Source organism: Lampetra planeri, chromosome 6, assembly GCF_965212315.1.
Source record: "Lampetra planeri chromosome 6, kcLamPlan1.2.h2, whole genome shotgun sequence".
Classification (NCBI taxonomy): domain Eukaryota; kingdom Metazoa; phylum Chordata; class Hyperoartia; order Petromyzontiformes; family Petromyzontidae; genus Lampetra; species Lampetra planeri.
The window spans coordinates 13,725,371-13,743,782 of record NC_136112.1 but is presented as its reverse complement, the minus strand read 5'-3'; the positions used below and the strand labels follow the sequence as shown (position 1 = coordinate 13,743,782).

At 46.4% G+C, this 18,412-nt stretch overlaps 1 protein-coding gene across 1 annotated transcript; it reads right to left on the bottom strand.

Annotated features, from left to right (window-relative positions):
• Positions 1 to 3,809: 3,809 nt before the first annotated feature.
• LOC144719563 (uncharacterized) lies at positions 3,810 to 14,417 on the bottom strand. Its single transcript, XM_078595611.1, has 5 exons — positions 13,419 to 14,417; positions 9,273 to 9,323; positions 7,225 to 7,255; positions 6,627 to 6,716; positions 3,810 to 6,072 (listed from the first exon to the last, which is right to left on the bottom strand). The coding sequence occupies exons 1-5, from the start codon at positions 13,908 to 13,910 to the stop codon at positions 5,660 to 5,662; spliced, it is 1,077 nt and encodes a 358-aa protein (XP_078451737.1). The 5' UTR covers positions 13,911 to 14,417; the 3' UTR covers positions 3,810 to 5,659.
• Positions 14,418 to 18,412: the final 3,995 nt, after the last annotated feature.

The following is an 18,412-nucleotide window of genomic DNA, read 5'->3' as shown; positions in this document are numbered from 1 at the left end:
TTGCATGTATCTCTCTCTCCGTGGTCGCGTGGATTTTTCTCCGAGTCGTCCGGTTTATCCCTCCACATTTAGAATCACACATTCACTCGGACAGACGGAGACCTCCACTGCAACAGCCCCGAGTCTCCCGTGCATCTCCCTTCTATATGGACCGTGGCCATGCCCCCATTCCTGAACCTTCTCGCTGGTTCTAGATGCTCGCTCTACCAGCAGACTCTACCGTCCTCTTCCGTCACATGGCTATGCTCCTATTCTCAATCATTCCCGTAGCCACCAGTCCACTCGTATTGCAAGCTGACTCCTCTGTGATTACCTCCCGTGGCCACTAGTCCATTCGCACTGTAGGCTGACTCCCCTCTTATTACCTCCCGTAGCCACTAGTCCATTAGCACTGTAGGCTGACTCCACTGTCATTCAAGAAAGCTGTCTCTGGTGTCGATCAATCAGGTTCAAGGACGATACATATGTTATCAGCGTATGGTTAGTAAATCCTTTATATTAAGTTTGCATGCTTGCTTGCGTGCTTGCTTGCTTGCTTGCGTGCTTGCGTGCTTGCTTACGACCGTGCAAATCTTTCGGTCGTTTTTTAACCCACTTCCCTTGATCCAATCGAGCTGACATTTTCCACACACACTCGTTGTGCTAGACAATTAATTTTCGTGAAAAAAATTCCCAAAATTTTACACTTTTTAGGCAAAAAAATATTATTTTACATATATTCAAATAGAACTCATTCATCGCTTTGGCTGAACGTCACAGTATAAGAGCCCAGAGCGTAACCCCTCCACAGGCCGTGGCGGAGTAGCGCAGTTGGTAGCACCCTCGCTTCCCATGCCAAAGGTCGCGGGATCGATCCCTGCGTCCTCCACAGGCGAATCTTTTTTTTAATTAAATCCTTTATATTAAGTTCGCTGCCACGCATATAAAGGATTTATAGTGAAAAACTTTGTTTTTACGGGTTATGCTTATTTTTGCATTCTGACCACGAGCATTGTGGTTAATGCAGACATGATTCCTTATAAAAGTTTCAGTTTGGTGTTTTAACATTTTAACACCTGTTTTGTTGCCAGAAAAAAGAGGAAAAACCTATGATCATATTTTGGTACTGACAAAGGAGATCCCATGATCCTGACACCTGTTTTATTGCCAGAAAAGGTCAAACCTATTGTTATATCCCCTGTCATTAGCTCCCGTGGCCACTAGTCCACTCACACCGCAGGTTGACTGTACTGCCATTACCTCCTGTGGCCACCAGTCCATTCGCACTGGAGGTTGACTCCACTGCCATTACAATTTGATGCCAAGTCGCTTCTGAAAAAGAACGACATAGCTCAATCGGCCTTACCCGGTAAAATAAAAAATAATGTAGTTTTTTATTTAGTTTTTAGATTGTGAAAGCTGGACAATTATACAGACCCTACAAAGCAATCTAGAATACGTAACAGAAATGTGGTTTATAAGAAGTATATGAAAACATGTCATGTATAGAAAAGACGAGTCAAATTATATTACGGATAGCAGCAGGGAACACAATTGTTTCCGCCTGCAACCGCTGGGGGAGGGAGCTGAGGTGAGGAGCCCTGCTCTATCCACTGCTGGCCTAGACTACCTCTAGTACACAATGCCTATTGCATGCGCTATCCACTGCTAGCCTAGGCTCCATCTCTATAGCTTTTGCTGTCATAACCTATATTCCATCTCTATAGGATGCTCTATCCACTGCTGACCTAGACTCTTGTGTCCTGCCCACTCCGTTCTAACACTTGGGCTACGCTCACTTTTAAACCTTTATAAACAGTTACATTCGAGGCTTACCTCCCTTTTCTCTCCACCTGATGACGACCGCTTGTTGCGATTTGAACGTCGTAGATTTTTGTTTATTTTATTTTTCTTATTTTTAACCTATCCACGTGAATTTACCGAAAGACCCAAAGAATATGAATTCCTGCAGTCACGAAAGCTTTAAGCCAAGACTGAATATAATTATTTGACTGGGAAGAGGATGACAGCGAATTAAGTTGCAAAAGCGAATTGAACAATATGGATGCAACTTGGGAGGAGTATCTGGTGCAACGTCCTTGGGTAAACATCTTGGACTGAGCTGAGTGGAAGAAGGTATGCGACGGCAGTGTCGAGTCAGAGATAATTTCGAAGGGTGGAGTGGGCGGCTGAATCTTCAACAGAGGGGACGGGGGTCTGCCCCTCCCCTCCCTCCCTCCGGAGCTGATTTAAATCATTATTCCACCGATGAGTGATCAAGGAACGTGTGATGCACGCGCGCGCCGATGATTAAGCGCTGCATGGGGGAAAGACACGGTGGTGATGAAACACTATCATCGTCATCATCGATCATCAGGCATGATCAATCCACTGCTGGATGAAGGTCTCTCACTGTTATGCGATGTTAATATTCCACCCGGCCGACACCAGCTGCACGCGAGCTGACTTCATCATCGCTCCGTCGCCCAACAGACCTCGACGAACTCTGGGACGCGTTCCGTCCGTCGTTATCTTTTTGGCCAAGCGCCTGATGTCATCTCCTCTCGCCGTCACGTGTCCTGCCCAAGCTCTTACTTTAGCTACGGGTTAGAATGTACGTCTTTGCAGTAGCCCTTAATACGATCCATCACATAATACGGTACCGTACAATCATAATTATAATGTCCGGGACTTTGTTATTCCACCACTAGATGAAGGGCATATGAGCCACTGTCTGTCGGTTGCGGCGATTGGTATAGCCATACTTCACCACGCTGGTCGGTGCGGGTCACTCGTCAATGATGTTCACGGTGAATGGGAATCGAACTCAGGAGGCAGCGTTCATTGTCGGGTTGGCGTGTTTCGAAATGAAATTGACAATAATTACATAAAATAAAATACAAATTTTATAGACTGGGTGGCTCAAACAGTCAGGAAACATCAGGTTATGTTCATTCATTATAACACTGGAATTTAAACATTTTAATTGTGTGTATGTTGAACTTCTTTCACACCGTACGGAGCCAACAGTGCTAATCGGAGGTGCGGGAGAAGGACAGCAAACTAGACACAAAAAGCAGTTCAAAAATAAATACTTTTTCAATTTACATTAAAAAAGTGCATAGCTCTAGTGGCTTCCTAAGTGCTGCCCTTGGACTGCCCTGGGACTCATTAGTGCTGCCCTTGGATTTCCCTGTGGCCTGTCTGATTGCTCACCGTCCCATGTACCCGGTAGCCGCATTGGCCCCGGGCCGTCCTGCAGCGTTGCTCTCTGAGCTCCCCGCTCAATAGTATCCCCCCAGGCCCCAGCACCACCCCCATGACTTCATTTTCTCTGTTGCTCCTCACTGCCCCAACAGACAGTCTCGTGGCTGTCCGTCAACTGCCCTGACAGCTTCGCGTTTGTCCGTCGATCACACTTGCGCTGGGCACATCCACAGATGTGCCCCAGGTGTAGCAGACAGAGATTCACTGTGCACGGACCCTGGCCTAGGTACAGAAACCTGTTGAGCAGTGGGCCCACGAAGACCGCAGTGGCAGCTCGCATCCAGGAAGACGAACGATAATTGTTGTGTTCAGCGACGATGAAGTGGTTCTTGATGTCGGACTCATGAGAGTGGTGGCTGAGAGAGAAAAACATCTGAGAGGATAGCCCACGCGGCAGAGACAGTGTGACGACTGCGCCACCCGTGGATTTGATCGTCACCGTTGTGGGACTGAGTGAGAAGAAGACGCCCAGCCAGCATTGGATTGATCATGGCTGCTGCTGGCGATGTTGTTGTTGTTAGAGGTGATGTGAATGTGCAATCCAACGACTCCGAAGACTTCAATACGAATTCAAAGAGTTTATTTAACAAAATAAATATGGCTTTCAACATACAAAATATATTAAACATAAAAAATGGCATCTGTGTGCAACGTAGAACAAAGTAAATTTACGTGATGATTCATGAGCTTTTGTAAGAATTTAACCAATGTAACCCAATGCCTGTGGACACCACAGTACAGCAATGGTTGGCAACATCTACGGTAGCCACTCGTACAGAGAGGATAGATCAAAGCTTGCCAAGTACCACGATCATAACCATTGCTTAACAACAAATGTACATTTAAACAACAATTGGAGAATGACTGGCTGGACAAGTAACACGTTATTTCTATGGGTGGATGAGATTGATACATGAGGAACGGTTACATTATTTTTGTCATCTGTTATATTTTCTATTATTGAGCCTGAGCAAAATTAAGCTGTTAAAATTACCGAATGCTAAGTAGAGAAAAAATATGTAAAATGAGCAATGTTAATAATTGAAATGTAGAATGTACAGCCCTTTGTTGACCATGCTAGCCAATGCTTTTTGCTTATGGGGTGGATGGGGAGCGGTGGTGAGGCGGTTAGCGCGCTGCGCTACGAGTTCAATTCGCGCTTACAGCCAACACCGGTGACGTTTATATTCAACGGATCCTGGGCCTCCCATAGGTCGACTCAGCATCCAATGGGTACCTGGTGCGGTGTGTAAACATCGCCACTGGGGAGACAAAGACGGTAAGGCGTGGTGCTGGTCACCCACCCCTAAGCGTACTGTTCCGGCCTTCATGGACGTTCACTAACGACACTTGCCTACAACAGTCTGTTAAGGCTGTACGGGGAATCTTTGTCTTTGGAGGGGAAGCCCAGCACCAGCTCAGATATCGCTCGCATTTGAAGTCCCAAAATCGAACTCAATTTTCTGGGTCAAAAGCCCCTGAGAGCGGTAACGCTATCAACCACGCCCCAAGCATGGTTACAGATTGTTAGACGTGACACAAGACTAGAGGCTGGTTGGTACTTGTGTTACATATATGTAACAACCACAAAGGCGACAGTACAATGAACTGGAGGTAATATGAAGAGTGGTTAAAGTAAAACTATTTACACAATCTACAGCCTTGCGATAACCGCTCGCGAGAGTTGGAATTAAACAGGGTTTGGAAAATATATGAACAGCACGGCCCATCGGACAAGTCCAAGGGTGAAAACCAACAGCCGCAGCGGTCGCATTCAAGGACCGTCCGTGCCCTTCTTATTCGGCTGAATATATTTGGTGAATATCTGAAAATAACCTTCTGGGATGTCAGTTTAATGCTGCCGGATAACGTGGCCCACAGCTCATTTCCCTAAGTCGCACACAACGAGCAGAGAGCTATGCAGAGCTCTGCTCGTCTGGCATTGCGAAACGTTTCGAAAAACCCAGTTGCAGATCAGTCTGTAATATGTTGTGTCCAATGTCATTGTCGTAGAGCATGTTGTTGGTCGCGAATGTTGAGAGCCAGCCACCTGACGTCCCCGAGCTCATCATCTTCCCGATCTTGAAAAGAGTGAGGATTCAATGCACTGACATCACACGTCTTTGTTTGACCAGGTTTTGAGTAGCCCCGCCAGCATTGCTGGCAGTGGTGCACTGTGATATTTGGTGTTGTTGTGAGGCATGGAGAAGCTGCGGTTTATCCCTTTGTCACCGGTCCATTGCTTCACCAGGGCTGGGTTGCACATTGTCCTTGCCTGTAATCCTCAACCGTTGTCCGATGCTACCTTTGCGTAACAAAATTCAGTTGAGTCTCTTTGTGCTCGACAATAGCAACACGGATGATAGTGCACTCGGTAACGCTTGAGAATGTTTTTTAAGTTGTAAAAGTTTGTTTAGTTTTTGGATGACCTGATTTCATTCGACACCATGTACACATCCAAAGACGTAAATATATCTCCGATTCTCAGCGATTCTGGGTGTGACAAAGCTACAGATAATTTACAATTTGCTTGGAGTTCAAAAAGCCCAAAAATCAAGGCCACTGTGGTGTGCTGGCGAACACCACATTTGGGTACTATAATAGTGGAGAGGTCTCGTGGTAACGGGTAACCGTTACACCGAACCACTAAGCTGGCATTTTGCTCCATGGTTTCGTTGCACCTGAGTGTGAGGCGAGCGTGCACGTTGTATATTCCATTCAAGGGAACGGTGACTTTACGCATGTCATCTTCACACTTCATGCCTCCCAGGAGGAAGGATTCTCCGTGTATTGTAAAATTGCAGTTCCACTTGGTTGTATTTGTGCCTAGTAAACACAAAATCCATCGTTAGTATGCATGCACAAATTTATAAGTCAATCCATTGCTGGTTGAGGGCCTCCTCATGCCGCGTGGGTCATGGGTTTATTAATTAGCCTCTCACCAAATCACCCATTAATGTGCTCAAAGTTGGACGAAATCCCACAGGCTAAGCAGAGAAGCTTGGCCAGTGCTTGGATGGGCCACCACCGTGAATGCCAGGTACAGTCCTGGGCAGCTGCATGGCTGGTGGGCGTCAGATGGTGGTGCAGGAAAATACACACTGCAATGCTATATGCCCCACGTCAATGCTGTCTGCAATGACCAATATGCACTGTCATCAGCATGGCAAGGTATGGCCAAATAAAATAATTATCAATAAAGAGAACAAATCTAAATTCATAATTGCCAGTCACACCTTTTTTTTTTGCATTGTTTCATAACCCTGAATGAGTCCATGCCTTCTCTTGAATAGTACACATCGCATGGACGCTTCACGGCTGTTTCCTGAAACAAGTTGCGTTTAAAGCTGACGGGTGACGTCACGCAGCATTCCACTCACCTTGAGTGGAAGGCAGCCCTGCAACTGTCAGGTGAGCGCTTGGAAATGGTGATCGAATTGAAATCGCCTCTATTTTGTTCATCATCGCATCTGAAAAAAACAAACAAAAGCATAATTAGTGACAAGCAAATGTCGAGAGGGAACACATTGAGCTGCTGAAAGCGATAATAAATTCACTGAAGCCAGTGGAAACGTATTCATATATCGAGATGGAGGTGTGAGTCTGGGTGTGCCTCATTTGTTGGGAGCGATAGTGTAGCGGTTAGCACGCTGCGCTATAAAACCAACGAACCAAGTTCGATTTCCGCTCACGTCCAGCACCAGTGACGAGTATCTGAACCGGTCCTGGGCCTCCCCTAGATCGACTCAGCCTCAAATGAGTACTTGGTGTAGTGTCTAAACATTGCCACTAGGGAGACAAAGGCAGCCGGGCGTAATGTTGGCCGCCCACCCCCTCGCGTGCTGTGCCGGCTTTTACAGGTGCTTGCTAACAACACTTTACCCCTACAGTCTGTTAAGGTTGTACAGGGATCTGTGTCTTTGTGCCTCATTTTGCGTAGTTATCTTTTTTCTTTTTACAAATTCAAGCCGTGCTTACCGAATTTCCGTACAAGTAGTTCATGCTTCTGCTGCAAAACGAAAAGAAAAACAAACGCCAGATATTAATGAATATTATCAACCTAAATATCATACACATATAAATATAATAAATTTTACCATTTCATTAATGATCACCAGCCACACGTTTCACATTTAAGACCAGACAAATTATTTCACCACACCGCAATAGCTCAATGTCTAGAAGCGTCATTTCCCGTCAACAAAACCTTCATCGCGCAGTGTGTCTATGTAAACGTGATTTGTAAACGTTATCGTTACACAATTGCGGTGTGCTATATGCATTACGAACGTGTACGTGGTTTAGAGTTCCTAAATTTAGCGGGGTTTGTCTCTAAGCACGACGAAAAATACGTCACAGGATTGAAATCACGTCAGATAAATCCCCAGGTGGCTTTCTTGTTCGCCGCTTATAATGATCAAACCTCATTCTTTATTTATTTTAACCAGGGAAGCCCCAGATGCGCGTTTTCATGGAGGATGTTACCGTTACATTGTTGTTGATTAATTGTATGTGCCTTGCTATTGCGTGTGATTTGACTGTCGAGATTTGTATACGGCAGTTTGAACAAATTAAAATATTACTGAGACAATTGTTATCAGTTGCTAGCTTCTTAGGGAAGAGGTATTTTCCCATATTTAGTTTTTACATTTCGAAAGAAGAGTAGTGTTTACTTTTAGTTTCAGCAACATTTAAAAAATCATAAAAAATTAATATTCACTTAATTTGACTTGATCTACTAGAGTATGATCACTTAATCACCGTGAATTAAAATGTCCATGTACAATCGGCCATATACACTATAATATACACTTTAATATACACAAACGTTGTGTGTAGCCGCATGAGTGGGGTTTTAGGGTGTGTGCCTGGTCACATTATCTCAACGGCTCAACATGATTGGCCCCAAGACATTTAAGCTGCTGTCTTCGCGTGAGCCAATTCTATGCCTGTCACACTCGACACACCTCGAAGACGATCAAAGTGGCCACCAGATCCCGACATCTTTGTGAAAGGGCGTGGGCTGTGCCCCTTAACACATTTCTGCGTGCTTCCTATCGGCATCAGACCTACTGCCTCGGCGCCCAAGTCATGTTTGTCTTTTGCCTTCCTTTGTTTCACTCCCATCACCACCACAAGGGTGCCCATTTATCCACTGCACGGCCGGCCTCAGTTGTGGACAAGCGACCTCTTTACCGCCTCTACAATTCTCTCTGTGGGCTGCCAGCCGTTCCTAGTTGTACATTAAAGTTCACCATTGGTTCAGTGACTCCGATGTGGTCACCAATTTGAAACAATACATTCAACTCATTTGCTGTCGTTATTCAGTCGCTGTGACATTAACGACAAAGGTGCATCCCTGCGATTGCCTGCTCACGCCGCTGCTGGCGGAAGGGCCTCCACTAGGAGAGTTCCTTCTGGAGGGGTCATTTTGCGCAATCTTTTATGCTGCCCAGACGTCTTGAGAAACTGCTTTTTGCGTTCAACTCCATCGCCCAAGGCCGGCCGATTAACTAACCGTGGCGTGCCCATTTATACTACTGAGTAGAGAGAAAGGTAGAGTGGGGAGGATTTCAAAAAATGCCCTATTGTGTCAACTGCTGCTCCAGGAAGTCGAATCGGTGACCTCTGGATTGAGTGCTAACCATTGCACAACATGCTAACCATTGCACCACGACAGCATTACAATAATTTTGTGACAGAGACTAAACTCCGATACAACAAGGCTATCGTGGACAATGGTGTGTCGAGGCCAGCAATAACATAAGTTTTCTGATTCCCATGAACGACTTATCTCATTTGGCCATTAAAATGTTACTATTCTTCTCATCATATGGAAAGATTGGGGATACCTGTTGCTTGGCAATGCAGCATATAGCACAGACACGAATTGTGTGGCTCGATGAGACGTTGCCAATATAAGACGGATGAGTCTGTCTTGTGGGTTATTCGAGAAAGGGGCACTTGATAACGTCTCCAAAGTGACCTGCGGTGTTTTCTACGACATAAGTGGAGATGATTCTTACCGCCTCAGGCTTTTGCGTGGCCCCATCTTCAATGTTCAAGTCCCCGATCAACTGCGAAACGACAAGAGAAAAAAACATTAATCACAGACCTCGTGTGAATTAATCAGCCTATGCAACACAACGCATTATACCCCAGTACGCACGGAGACGTTTGGTCAACGTGGGTTCAACGGTTGTCACCACCGGCCAAAGTTGATCCGACGTACAGCAAGTTCCTTCGTTTGTCATCCTCGTACTAAAACCAGCAAAGGGGAAATCACAACCGTGCAGTGGTTTCACGCTCATTCGAGATCGTCAGCACAATACAGTGCAAGTCTTTTCCATCCATATTGTGCATGGCCTAAGGTTGCCAACCATCCCGGATTGGCCGGGAAGTCTCTACCAGAGGTAATTGTGTTCCATTATTTATTTTTCCTGGAGAAATCTGATGAGCTGTAAAGCTCATGTTTCACATATGTCCAGTAGGTGAGGGTCAGACAGTTACAATAAACAATACAAAAAAGCCGATAGGAGTGCAAAGTATAGAAACGGTAATCAAATCACTAAAACTATATGTACTTGAACTAAACTATTTTTTATTTTACCAGGCAAAGCCCATTGAGCTCTAAAGTTATTTTTCGGAAGCGACCTGGTCACAAAAGATTGCTCAACGAAGTGGCTTATCACGTAGAAATTTATAGCAGCCAAATACTCTAAACGCGTGTTTATAAATGTGGAGGGTAAAACCAGAAGACCCCAAGAAAATATCCATGCAACTACGGGTAGAGAGAACATTTCAAATTCCAAATATACAGCAGGGATCGAACCCACGACCTCCTGCATACCAGGCGAGGTAGTTCACATTCCGATCTCCCAGTGACTGTTGAAAGTAAATGGGGGAGATTTTAATCGAGGATATTTAAGAACATTCATTAACATAATGAATGCACACGAGCCATACAGAGGTGAATTCGTTGTAAAAAATATAACGGTGTCATCCAATTGCGTTACTCATTTAACCTCAGCCAGCCTAACGTAATGACGTCATACGTCATGTAAACCTGAAGTGCCTGTACCATAACGATTAATGACATGACGTCATTTTGAAGAAAACTAAAATAAATAAATACATCTCCTCAGAAGCTTCAGTGAAGAGCTGTCAACCCCCAGCTTGGACTGCGTCTTTTGTGTTGCTCAGGGGGCCCCCCTAAGTGGGGGGCAGCGGCCGTGTCACGGCGCAATGGCCGAGGAGCGTGCACAGGACACTACGAGGTGGTCCAGATGTCTCGTGACCCCCGCCGCCCCCCCCCCCCCCCAATTAATTGACCTCAGGATATCGCCATAAATTTCATATATGTACACAAAACGGCAAACATCCCCCGTGTAGCCTTTACAGACTATTGGGGCAAGTGCTGTTAGCGAGTAGCGCCTATGAATTCCGGCACGGCGGCACACGAGGGGGAGGGTGGCCAGCACCACGCCCGGCCGCCTTTGTCTCTTCCCAGCGGCGATGTTTACACACCGCACCAGGTACTCATTTGAGGCTGAGTCGACTAGGGGGAGGCCCAGGACCTGCTCAGATAATCGTCACTGGTGTTGGTTGGCCGTGAGCGGGAATCGAACTCGGGTCGTTGGGTTCGTAGCGCAGCGCGGAAATCTACACATGAGACCCACAGGCGATTGGGTGATTCCAAAGATGATCGTAATACGGGATGTTAGTATGGATTGCTACGGTGCCGAGAGCCCATGTACCTCACACAATTGCGTTGTTCACTCCACTCGAAGTGGCTGTGAATGTCCCAAAGACACATTTTACATTGGCTGATACAGACAAGCGGGATTCAGCTTTTATGCCACATGGGTAATGATGACCTTGCAACAAAGAGACCAATAACCTACCAACAGAGTTACATTGCAAAGCAATATTAATGACTGGATTTGAAACTGGCCATACGCTTCTGATTGCTCCCACCATCCCCTGGCGAGCTGCAGAGTAAACCTCGCACCTGCACCGTCACAGGATTAGACCCCACTTAGGGTGTGATTTATCTGTTCAGTTCCCTACCAATGCCCCATCTACGCTACTTCACTCAACAACAATTTGCACCACTCTAAGTGTCACTTATAAAATCGAAGTAACAGCAAGGTAAAGCCAGCTCACCATACAATCATGGAACTATTTTAAACGAACTTCATAGCACATTTGGCAATCAGAATCGGAAGGTTACGAGTTATAATGCTAGTCAGCGGTCGACTCAGCTTGAAATATTGAGCATTATTTTATGGAAAATAAAACAGTGCTGTCCATGGGAATGTGGAATTTATACCGCCGCTCCTGGAACACCGAGAGATGAGCGGTGCCACGCGGGGTTCGTTTAAGCCAGCGTCGGCAACCTGCGGCTCAAGAGCCGCACGCAGTTTTTTTTACGGACTGCTTCGTGACAGTTATTTAGTAAGGACCACCATCTTGTATTCACCACAGTGCATTGCGCCTCTTGAAATGTTGATTCTTATTCTTGGTTCTTTCGGTAAAGTCACGTAGAAGGGAAATAATAAAATAATAATAATATAAAAAATAAAAATTCTCACGACGTTTCGACTGCAACACAAGCAATCATCATCAGGTGTGAAATTCACAGCAGTCGAAACGTCGTGAGAATTTTTTTTGTTTTATATTTTTATTATGTTATTATTTCCCTTCTACGTGACTTTACCGAAATAACCAAGAATATGAATCCCTGCAGTCACGAAAGCTTTAAATCAAAATATTGATTATTTTTTTTTTACCGAATTCGCAAAAAATTGTCTCATTGTTATTTTGGTTGTCGACCCCCCTTGGTTTAAACAGAAAGCCACTTTGACTTCACTTTGGATATGTTTTAAAATGTTGTTATTTCCCTGTGTGTGTGTTTATAGTTCACCGCAAAATTCGCCATCGAGCATCAACATTAGCAATAAAGCGTTAAAAAAAACTTTCGCTGTTAAAACATCCCCACGTGCAAGCCTGCAAGGTGGTCAGCAGGTGGCAGTGCAGAAAGTTAGTTCATAAACCCATCATTGTGGACTTGTAATGCCCTCATACGTGTGGGGTTTTTTTACTCTTCATATTCTGGTTTCCGCCCACATAAAATGCCCAAACATCCCAATGCCGGACCCTCGTGAAAAAATTATCAAGAGACTCGTTGAGACTTTCCTACATGAATTAAATACTTTTCGCCACCAATATTATCCATAATAGAGGGTTTTTGGGTCAGATCGCGTAAATATAATTGTGTCCTTTAAACCCGCCACCACCCGACACAGCCAATTAGTAAGATTTGCCACGTGAACAAAACGTTCCACTTCGTTACCAGTACAGCACAGCGCTCGTGTGTTGGAGAGTAAACGAATTGGCATGTTTTGTTTACGTAACAACGCTTACTAATTCTCTATGTCGGGCGGTGGCGGCTTTAACGATACATTGATATTTACGCGATCTAACACAAAACAACACTATTATGAAATACTTTTTAAAGTCAAGGTGCCTCCCTGATCAGACGAGTGTTGGTTGGTGAGCATCTTCATTGGCAACCTACATCTACTGGTCCAAGTTCCACGTTATCGACCACTGATGGCTTCCCAAACACTGCTAATGGACATTTAATCGGCTTCCTGAGAGCTGATCATGCAGAGTCAACCATCCCACACGGGGGTTCAACTACAACATAAATAGCAACTAAACTGTCAAAGCACAGAAATAAAACGTGTCATTACAATACCACTCTCCTACTTGTGTACTTGTCCATTTGGTGTTTATATATATACTGGACACCTGTGAAAAAGAGCTTTGCAGCTCATCGGATGCCTCCAGTATATAAATACATATTCTGATTCTGATATCTAACAAAAAGCTCATCAACTTCCGCAAAAATACGCGTCAACCATAGTGTAAAGCAAATCGCTCACGGAGGACACATTTGATTAAGATGCACACTCACTTAACATCGCTACGCAGTAGTGTAAGCGGCACTTGCAAAATCTTTGATCTCACCAATCGGTCATCTCAAAACTGCCACCGCCTTCGCCATCCTTCATCTCAACACCCAAGCCTCCTCATCCACTCGCATCGACACGCAGCCTTCTCGACACCTTTCATCTCAACTGTCGTCCATCACCGGGCCCGCTCACCTTTCCCTTGTACAACTTGAAGGCGAGTGGGACGAGGGTAATGAACGCCAGAACCACCAGCGTGACCAGGAGCAACAAGGTGAGACACTGGAAGAGAGTGCAGCCTCTCCACCACCTCGTGACCCAGCTCCATCGCGTCTCGTCCTTCTCCGGCGGCAAGGGCAGCGAGTTCACGTAGACGGGCTCGCCTCTGGTCTTCACCACCTGCATGCCGCCGCTGCCACATTTCCCGCCGTAGCCCGTGCCGCTGTTGCCGTGGCCCGTGGTCGTGTGGCCGTGGGTCCCCACGTGGCCGTGCCCGTGGGTGCCCGTGTGGCCGTGCCCGTGGGTCCCGGTGTGGCCGTGGGTGCCCGTGTGGCCGTGCCCGTGGGTCGCCGTGTGGCCGTGGGTGCCCGTGTGGCCGTGGCCGTGAGTCCCCGTGTGGCAGTGTCCGTGGGTCCCCACGTGGCCGTTCTGTCCGTGCGAGTTGAAGTGTGGGACTTGCGGCCTCATGTTGATGAATATCTCTTGAACCGCCTTTCTCTGCGCTGACAGTCGTCTCGGAGTCCTTTTGCGGTAGCTGTGAACGTGTCCTCCTGATACGCGTCGATGTATGCGCAGGCCTATATCTCTAAGCGTCGGTCGGCTGCCAATGCCCTCACACACCGTTGGCTATTTGTATGTAACTGCCGTGAATAGTTGTGATGCCCTCTTGGTCTATCAGCAACAATACTTTGCGGGTGTAATTTTTTCGAAATCATCCGCCGGAGCCGCCGTCCTCGCAGCTCGCAGCACGTTGCCTTCCTCGTCCGTCTACACCGCCGACAAAATTGAAGAAAGAATGAATGAACCTCAAACGATAAAAAATAGACCTCTCCCACGTTTCACGCAATCGACTGCGTGCGAGCTGACGGGCAGTCGCAGAAGAACATTTGACTCAGTGGTAACCCCCCTCCCCAATCAAGTCGCCTACGCGCCCTATCTCGCTGCAAGCTCGCCAATGGCTCTCCCGTTGCCCTCCTGGAGCCGCCTATTTATTAACGCCCGCAACACGCGTTTTGAACGCGTTGCAACCGCAGCCTTTTTTCCACCGATGACGTCAAAGTTTCCGTCTTTTGCCTCGTAAGTTCGCGTTAGATTAACAACAAAACGTACCCTCCCTCCCCCCAACACCACTCCGCCACCACCTCCCCCACCCTTTGCGCCCCATGTGCTTTGTCAGGCACGGGGCTGGACGCGTGTTGGCGCAGGTGCCCCTCGGAGTGCAGCTGCGTAACCAGTTCCGAGGAAAGGAATCCGGAGAAAAGCCACATGAAGCTGGGAAAATGGCTTTTGCATAGCGCGTGGGGAAAAGCGAGCAGGGGTGGCACAGGTGGAGGTTGAACCACCACCGCCACCCCTAACCACCACTCACCTCGGCACCTTGAGAGCGGAAACTCCAATACACAGGACAGCAACGACGTATTAACGTCTAATGTATGTGTGTGTGAGAGAGTGAGTGCATGGGTGCATATCGTGTGCCGTGCCGGCCTTCATAGGTGCTCGCTAACGGCACTTGCTCTTTGAAACCTGTTAAGGCTATAGGGGAATATTTGTCTTTATTGCTTGATTATAATCATCATCGAACGAGGAGCGGGCGTGTAGTGGTTATCGCATTGCGCTACGAACCCTGCCCTGCGCCCTCCTCAACGTCGATTCAGCCTCAAATTGGGGCCTGGTGCGGTGTATAAATATCAGCACTTGGGAGACAAAAGCGGCCGGGCGTGGTTCTGGCCACCCCCCCCCCCCGCCCCTCGATCTGCCGTGACAGATGTCATAGGTATTCGCCAACAGCACTGGTCCCAATATCCTGTCTGTTAGAGCAACACGGGGATATCTTTGTTGTTGTCTGCATATAATCGTTATCGTCGGTCATGATCTATCCACTGCTGAGTGAAAGCCTCCCACAATCCGTTGCAATCTCCCACGGTTGTACGCTGTAAAAATCCATCCACCCAACCACCCAGCACCCTCCTGCACATAAGTTGGTTTAATTGCTCCATCTCTCTCACGCGTTTTCATTGTTGCTGGGCTGCTGCTCCGTCACTGCTCTTCACCATCGTCCCTTCAAGCGACGGTTTCCTAGCGAAATCCACTTTTGTTAACACTCAATGCGATGTCTCAAACCTGCGCGTGGTCTCCAACCCACGCGTTCGTCTCTCTGCCTCTCAGCGCAATTCCAAGCGTGCCCCACCCCCCTCTATCCACGCTTCTTTGCGCACTTTTCAGATTTCTCGTTGTACTTCTATGCCCATACCTCTACGTGAATATTTCCCCGTCCATCTTCACCAGCAGTGAATTGATAACATGCGCCCGACATGTATAAACCTGACCCCGCCATACGAACGGGGAATTTCCACGGGCCGCCTACGCTCATGAGCGTAGGCGGCCCGTTTAAACTATGATTCTCACGGTGATACCAACTGCGTAGGTTTTTCGCGGTTGTGCTGCCAAAGCGCAGCTCTCTGATTCTGTGGGTTTTTTTAGGAGGTGGGGTGGCGGGGGCGTTGTGGCGCTTCTGTGTTGCGCTCGCCGCGATGTCAGAAGTTTCGTTCCACGTGCTGTGGCGGAGCCGCTGTCTTCTTGCACTTCCTTCACTTCGCGATTTCATTTTTGGGAAGCACGTGCGGGCGAAGTGGGGTCAGCTGCAGCCTCTCCTCCGCCCGTGGCTTTTACGAACACGTCCACAAGTAGGATGCGTGGCGACAGCGCTCGGCGACACAAAGTCGGAAGGTCGCGAGTTCAAAAATCCCAGTCGGCGATCGACTTTTATCGTCCATCATCATCATCAGCAGCAGCGGTCTTCCGGGGTCATAAATCGTGTACCACTTTATGAATCGTTAACAGTCGGCTATCATCCCACGGGTAATAAATACACCCGCCATAGCAATGTACAATTTCCACCAATGGCTAAGCTTCCCCCGTACGCTCTTCTGTACAAAGGACCGCATCAACGTTGCTACAGTAATTAGGTTATACTGGACTCGTTTGTTTGTTCATGCTGATGATGCTGCTGCTGCTGCATTGGCAGTGATGCACAAGCACAATTAACACAAAACAAAAACTTAACACATTTGTCAATGACACTTGCGGCCTCGCAAAACAATATGAACAAATAATGGGCGATTTTTTTTGGCTTGACCTTTTTTCACAGCACATACACACAGTATCAGGCTGTGGTTTGAACAGATTCAATACAGCCACTCGGAACATTCGACTTCACCAACGCGGGCTGTCAGCTGTAAAAAAACAAACGTTGAAGACTCGGTGATAATTTTGCTCTTTCCTTTCGATGTTAGGAAACCACTGGAGCCATGGCACTTTTGAATCATCACCTAGATTGAAAACTAATTTCTCGAAAACTGCTTTTGTATTCAGTCTGTTGTCCTTCCTCCCGCGCACCTCCAATTCGCACGGTTGGTTACGTACGGTGCGAAAGAAGTTATAGATATCAGCATTAAAATAACCAGCAGCCCCTTTACACGTGGGTAATTTAGCCCAGTGAAAGTCATGATAATATCAGTTGTCCAACATAATAGTCGTTGTTTCTACATGTACGTGTAAAAACCCTTTTATCAGTCCATTGTTGGACGAGGGCCTCCCCATGCCGTGCTGGTGGTGGAGGTTGTTTGTCCATTCTTCAGCACTCAGGTCAGCGCGAGTTGAAGACCGTGAACATAGAGGTACGGTACAAGAATGCATTTTTCTCTACTGCCCTCTGCTGCTCACAACTCCACGGCAATCTATACACGGACAATAATCGCAATATACAAAAACATACAATTTGTTTACCCAGAAAATCCTCACTAATTCTCAAGGTTATTTTACAGAAGGCTCTTTGCATTGGGATTTTTGGCCCAGCTCCATTAATCGGCGTTTGGAAATTGCGTTTTCTTTATAGTCCGTGCCATAAGTGATACTGGATCGCTCGGTTTCATAAAGGATATGGCTAGTGTCGATAGGTAAGCTCGTGCGGTCGAGCCGTGTGCTTTTATTTTGTCATATCGCGGTTGTATTTGAGATATATTCAGGGCACTAGGCCACATGCGAATTCAAGGCACCGCATACAGCCCTTGAGTATAACTTTTGTTTATTTATTGCAGATAACAAATGGTTACGCAATGATATTGCAAGAAATCCCAGGCCTGTTAATCGTGTTTTATGACTACCGGACGCAACTTTCTCTTTTATAAACCGATAACTTGCACTTATCAAGAATTTGGTAACATATATACATATATATTGTACACGTGATTAATTGAAATGTATGACTGTCTGGAATTCAGATTTCACAACGAAGATAATAATTTGTTTTATATATGTGGCGTCATTCATGCAAATTGCATCTCAAATCGTTGAACATGTTGACCCACCACACAAACATCTTTAAATCCAAATGAAATGAACATCATTAAAAAAGTGTACAAGTACACCACAGATGAACAAAACAAAACACGGTTGGGACCATGGAGGAGAACGAAACATGGACTATTAGGACCTACACTAAACTAGAAACTTTCTTTTATATTTCACCAGGTAAGGCCCACTGAGCTGTAAAGTCATTTTTCAGAAGCGACCTGGCCACAAATGATAGCTCAACGAAATGGCTTATCACGTGTAAATGTATAGCAGCCAAATACTCAAAACGCGTGATGTTGATTCGAAATGTTGAGGGAAAGACCAGAGGACCCAGAGAAAGAACCATCATGGGCATAGGAGAAGAAGAAAAAGTCCTAGAATACTAAAAAAGTTTCACAAAATAACAACACCTTTTTCATTCACACATACAAATATATATACTGTACATACGAAATGCAATTATATAACATTGTTATATTTACGTAGTGCAAATGTGTGCGATTGTGATATATCCTGCGGCATTCGTGAATGTGGTGCAGCATGTTGTGTTGAACTTTTTTCGCACCGTACGTAGCCAATCGGAGGTGCGGGTGAAGGACAACGAACTAAGCACGAAA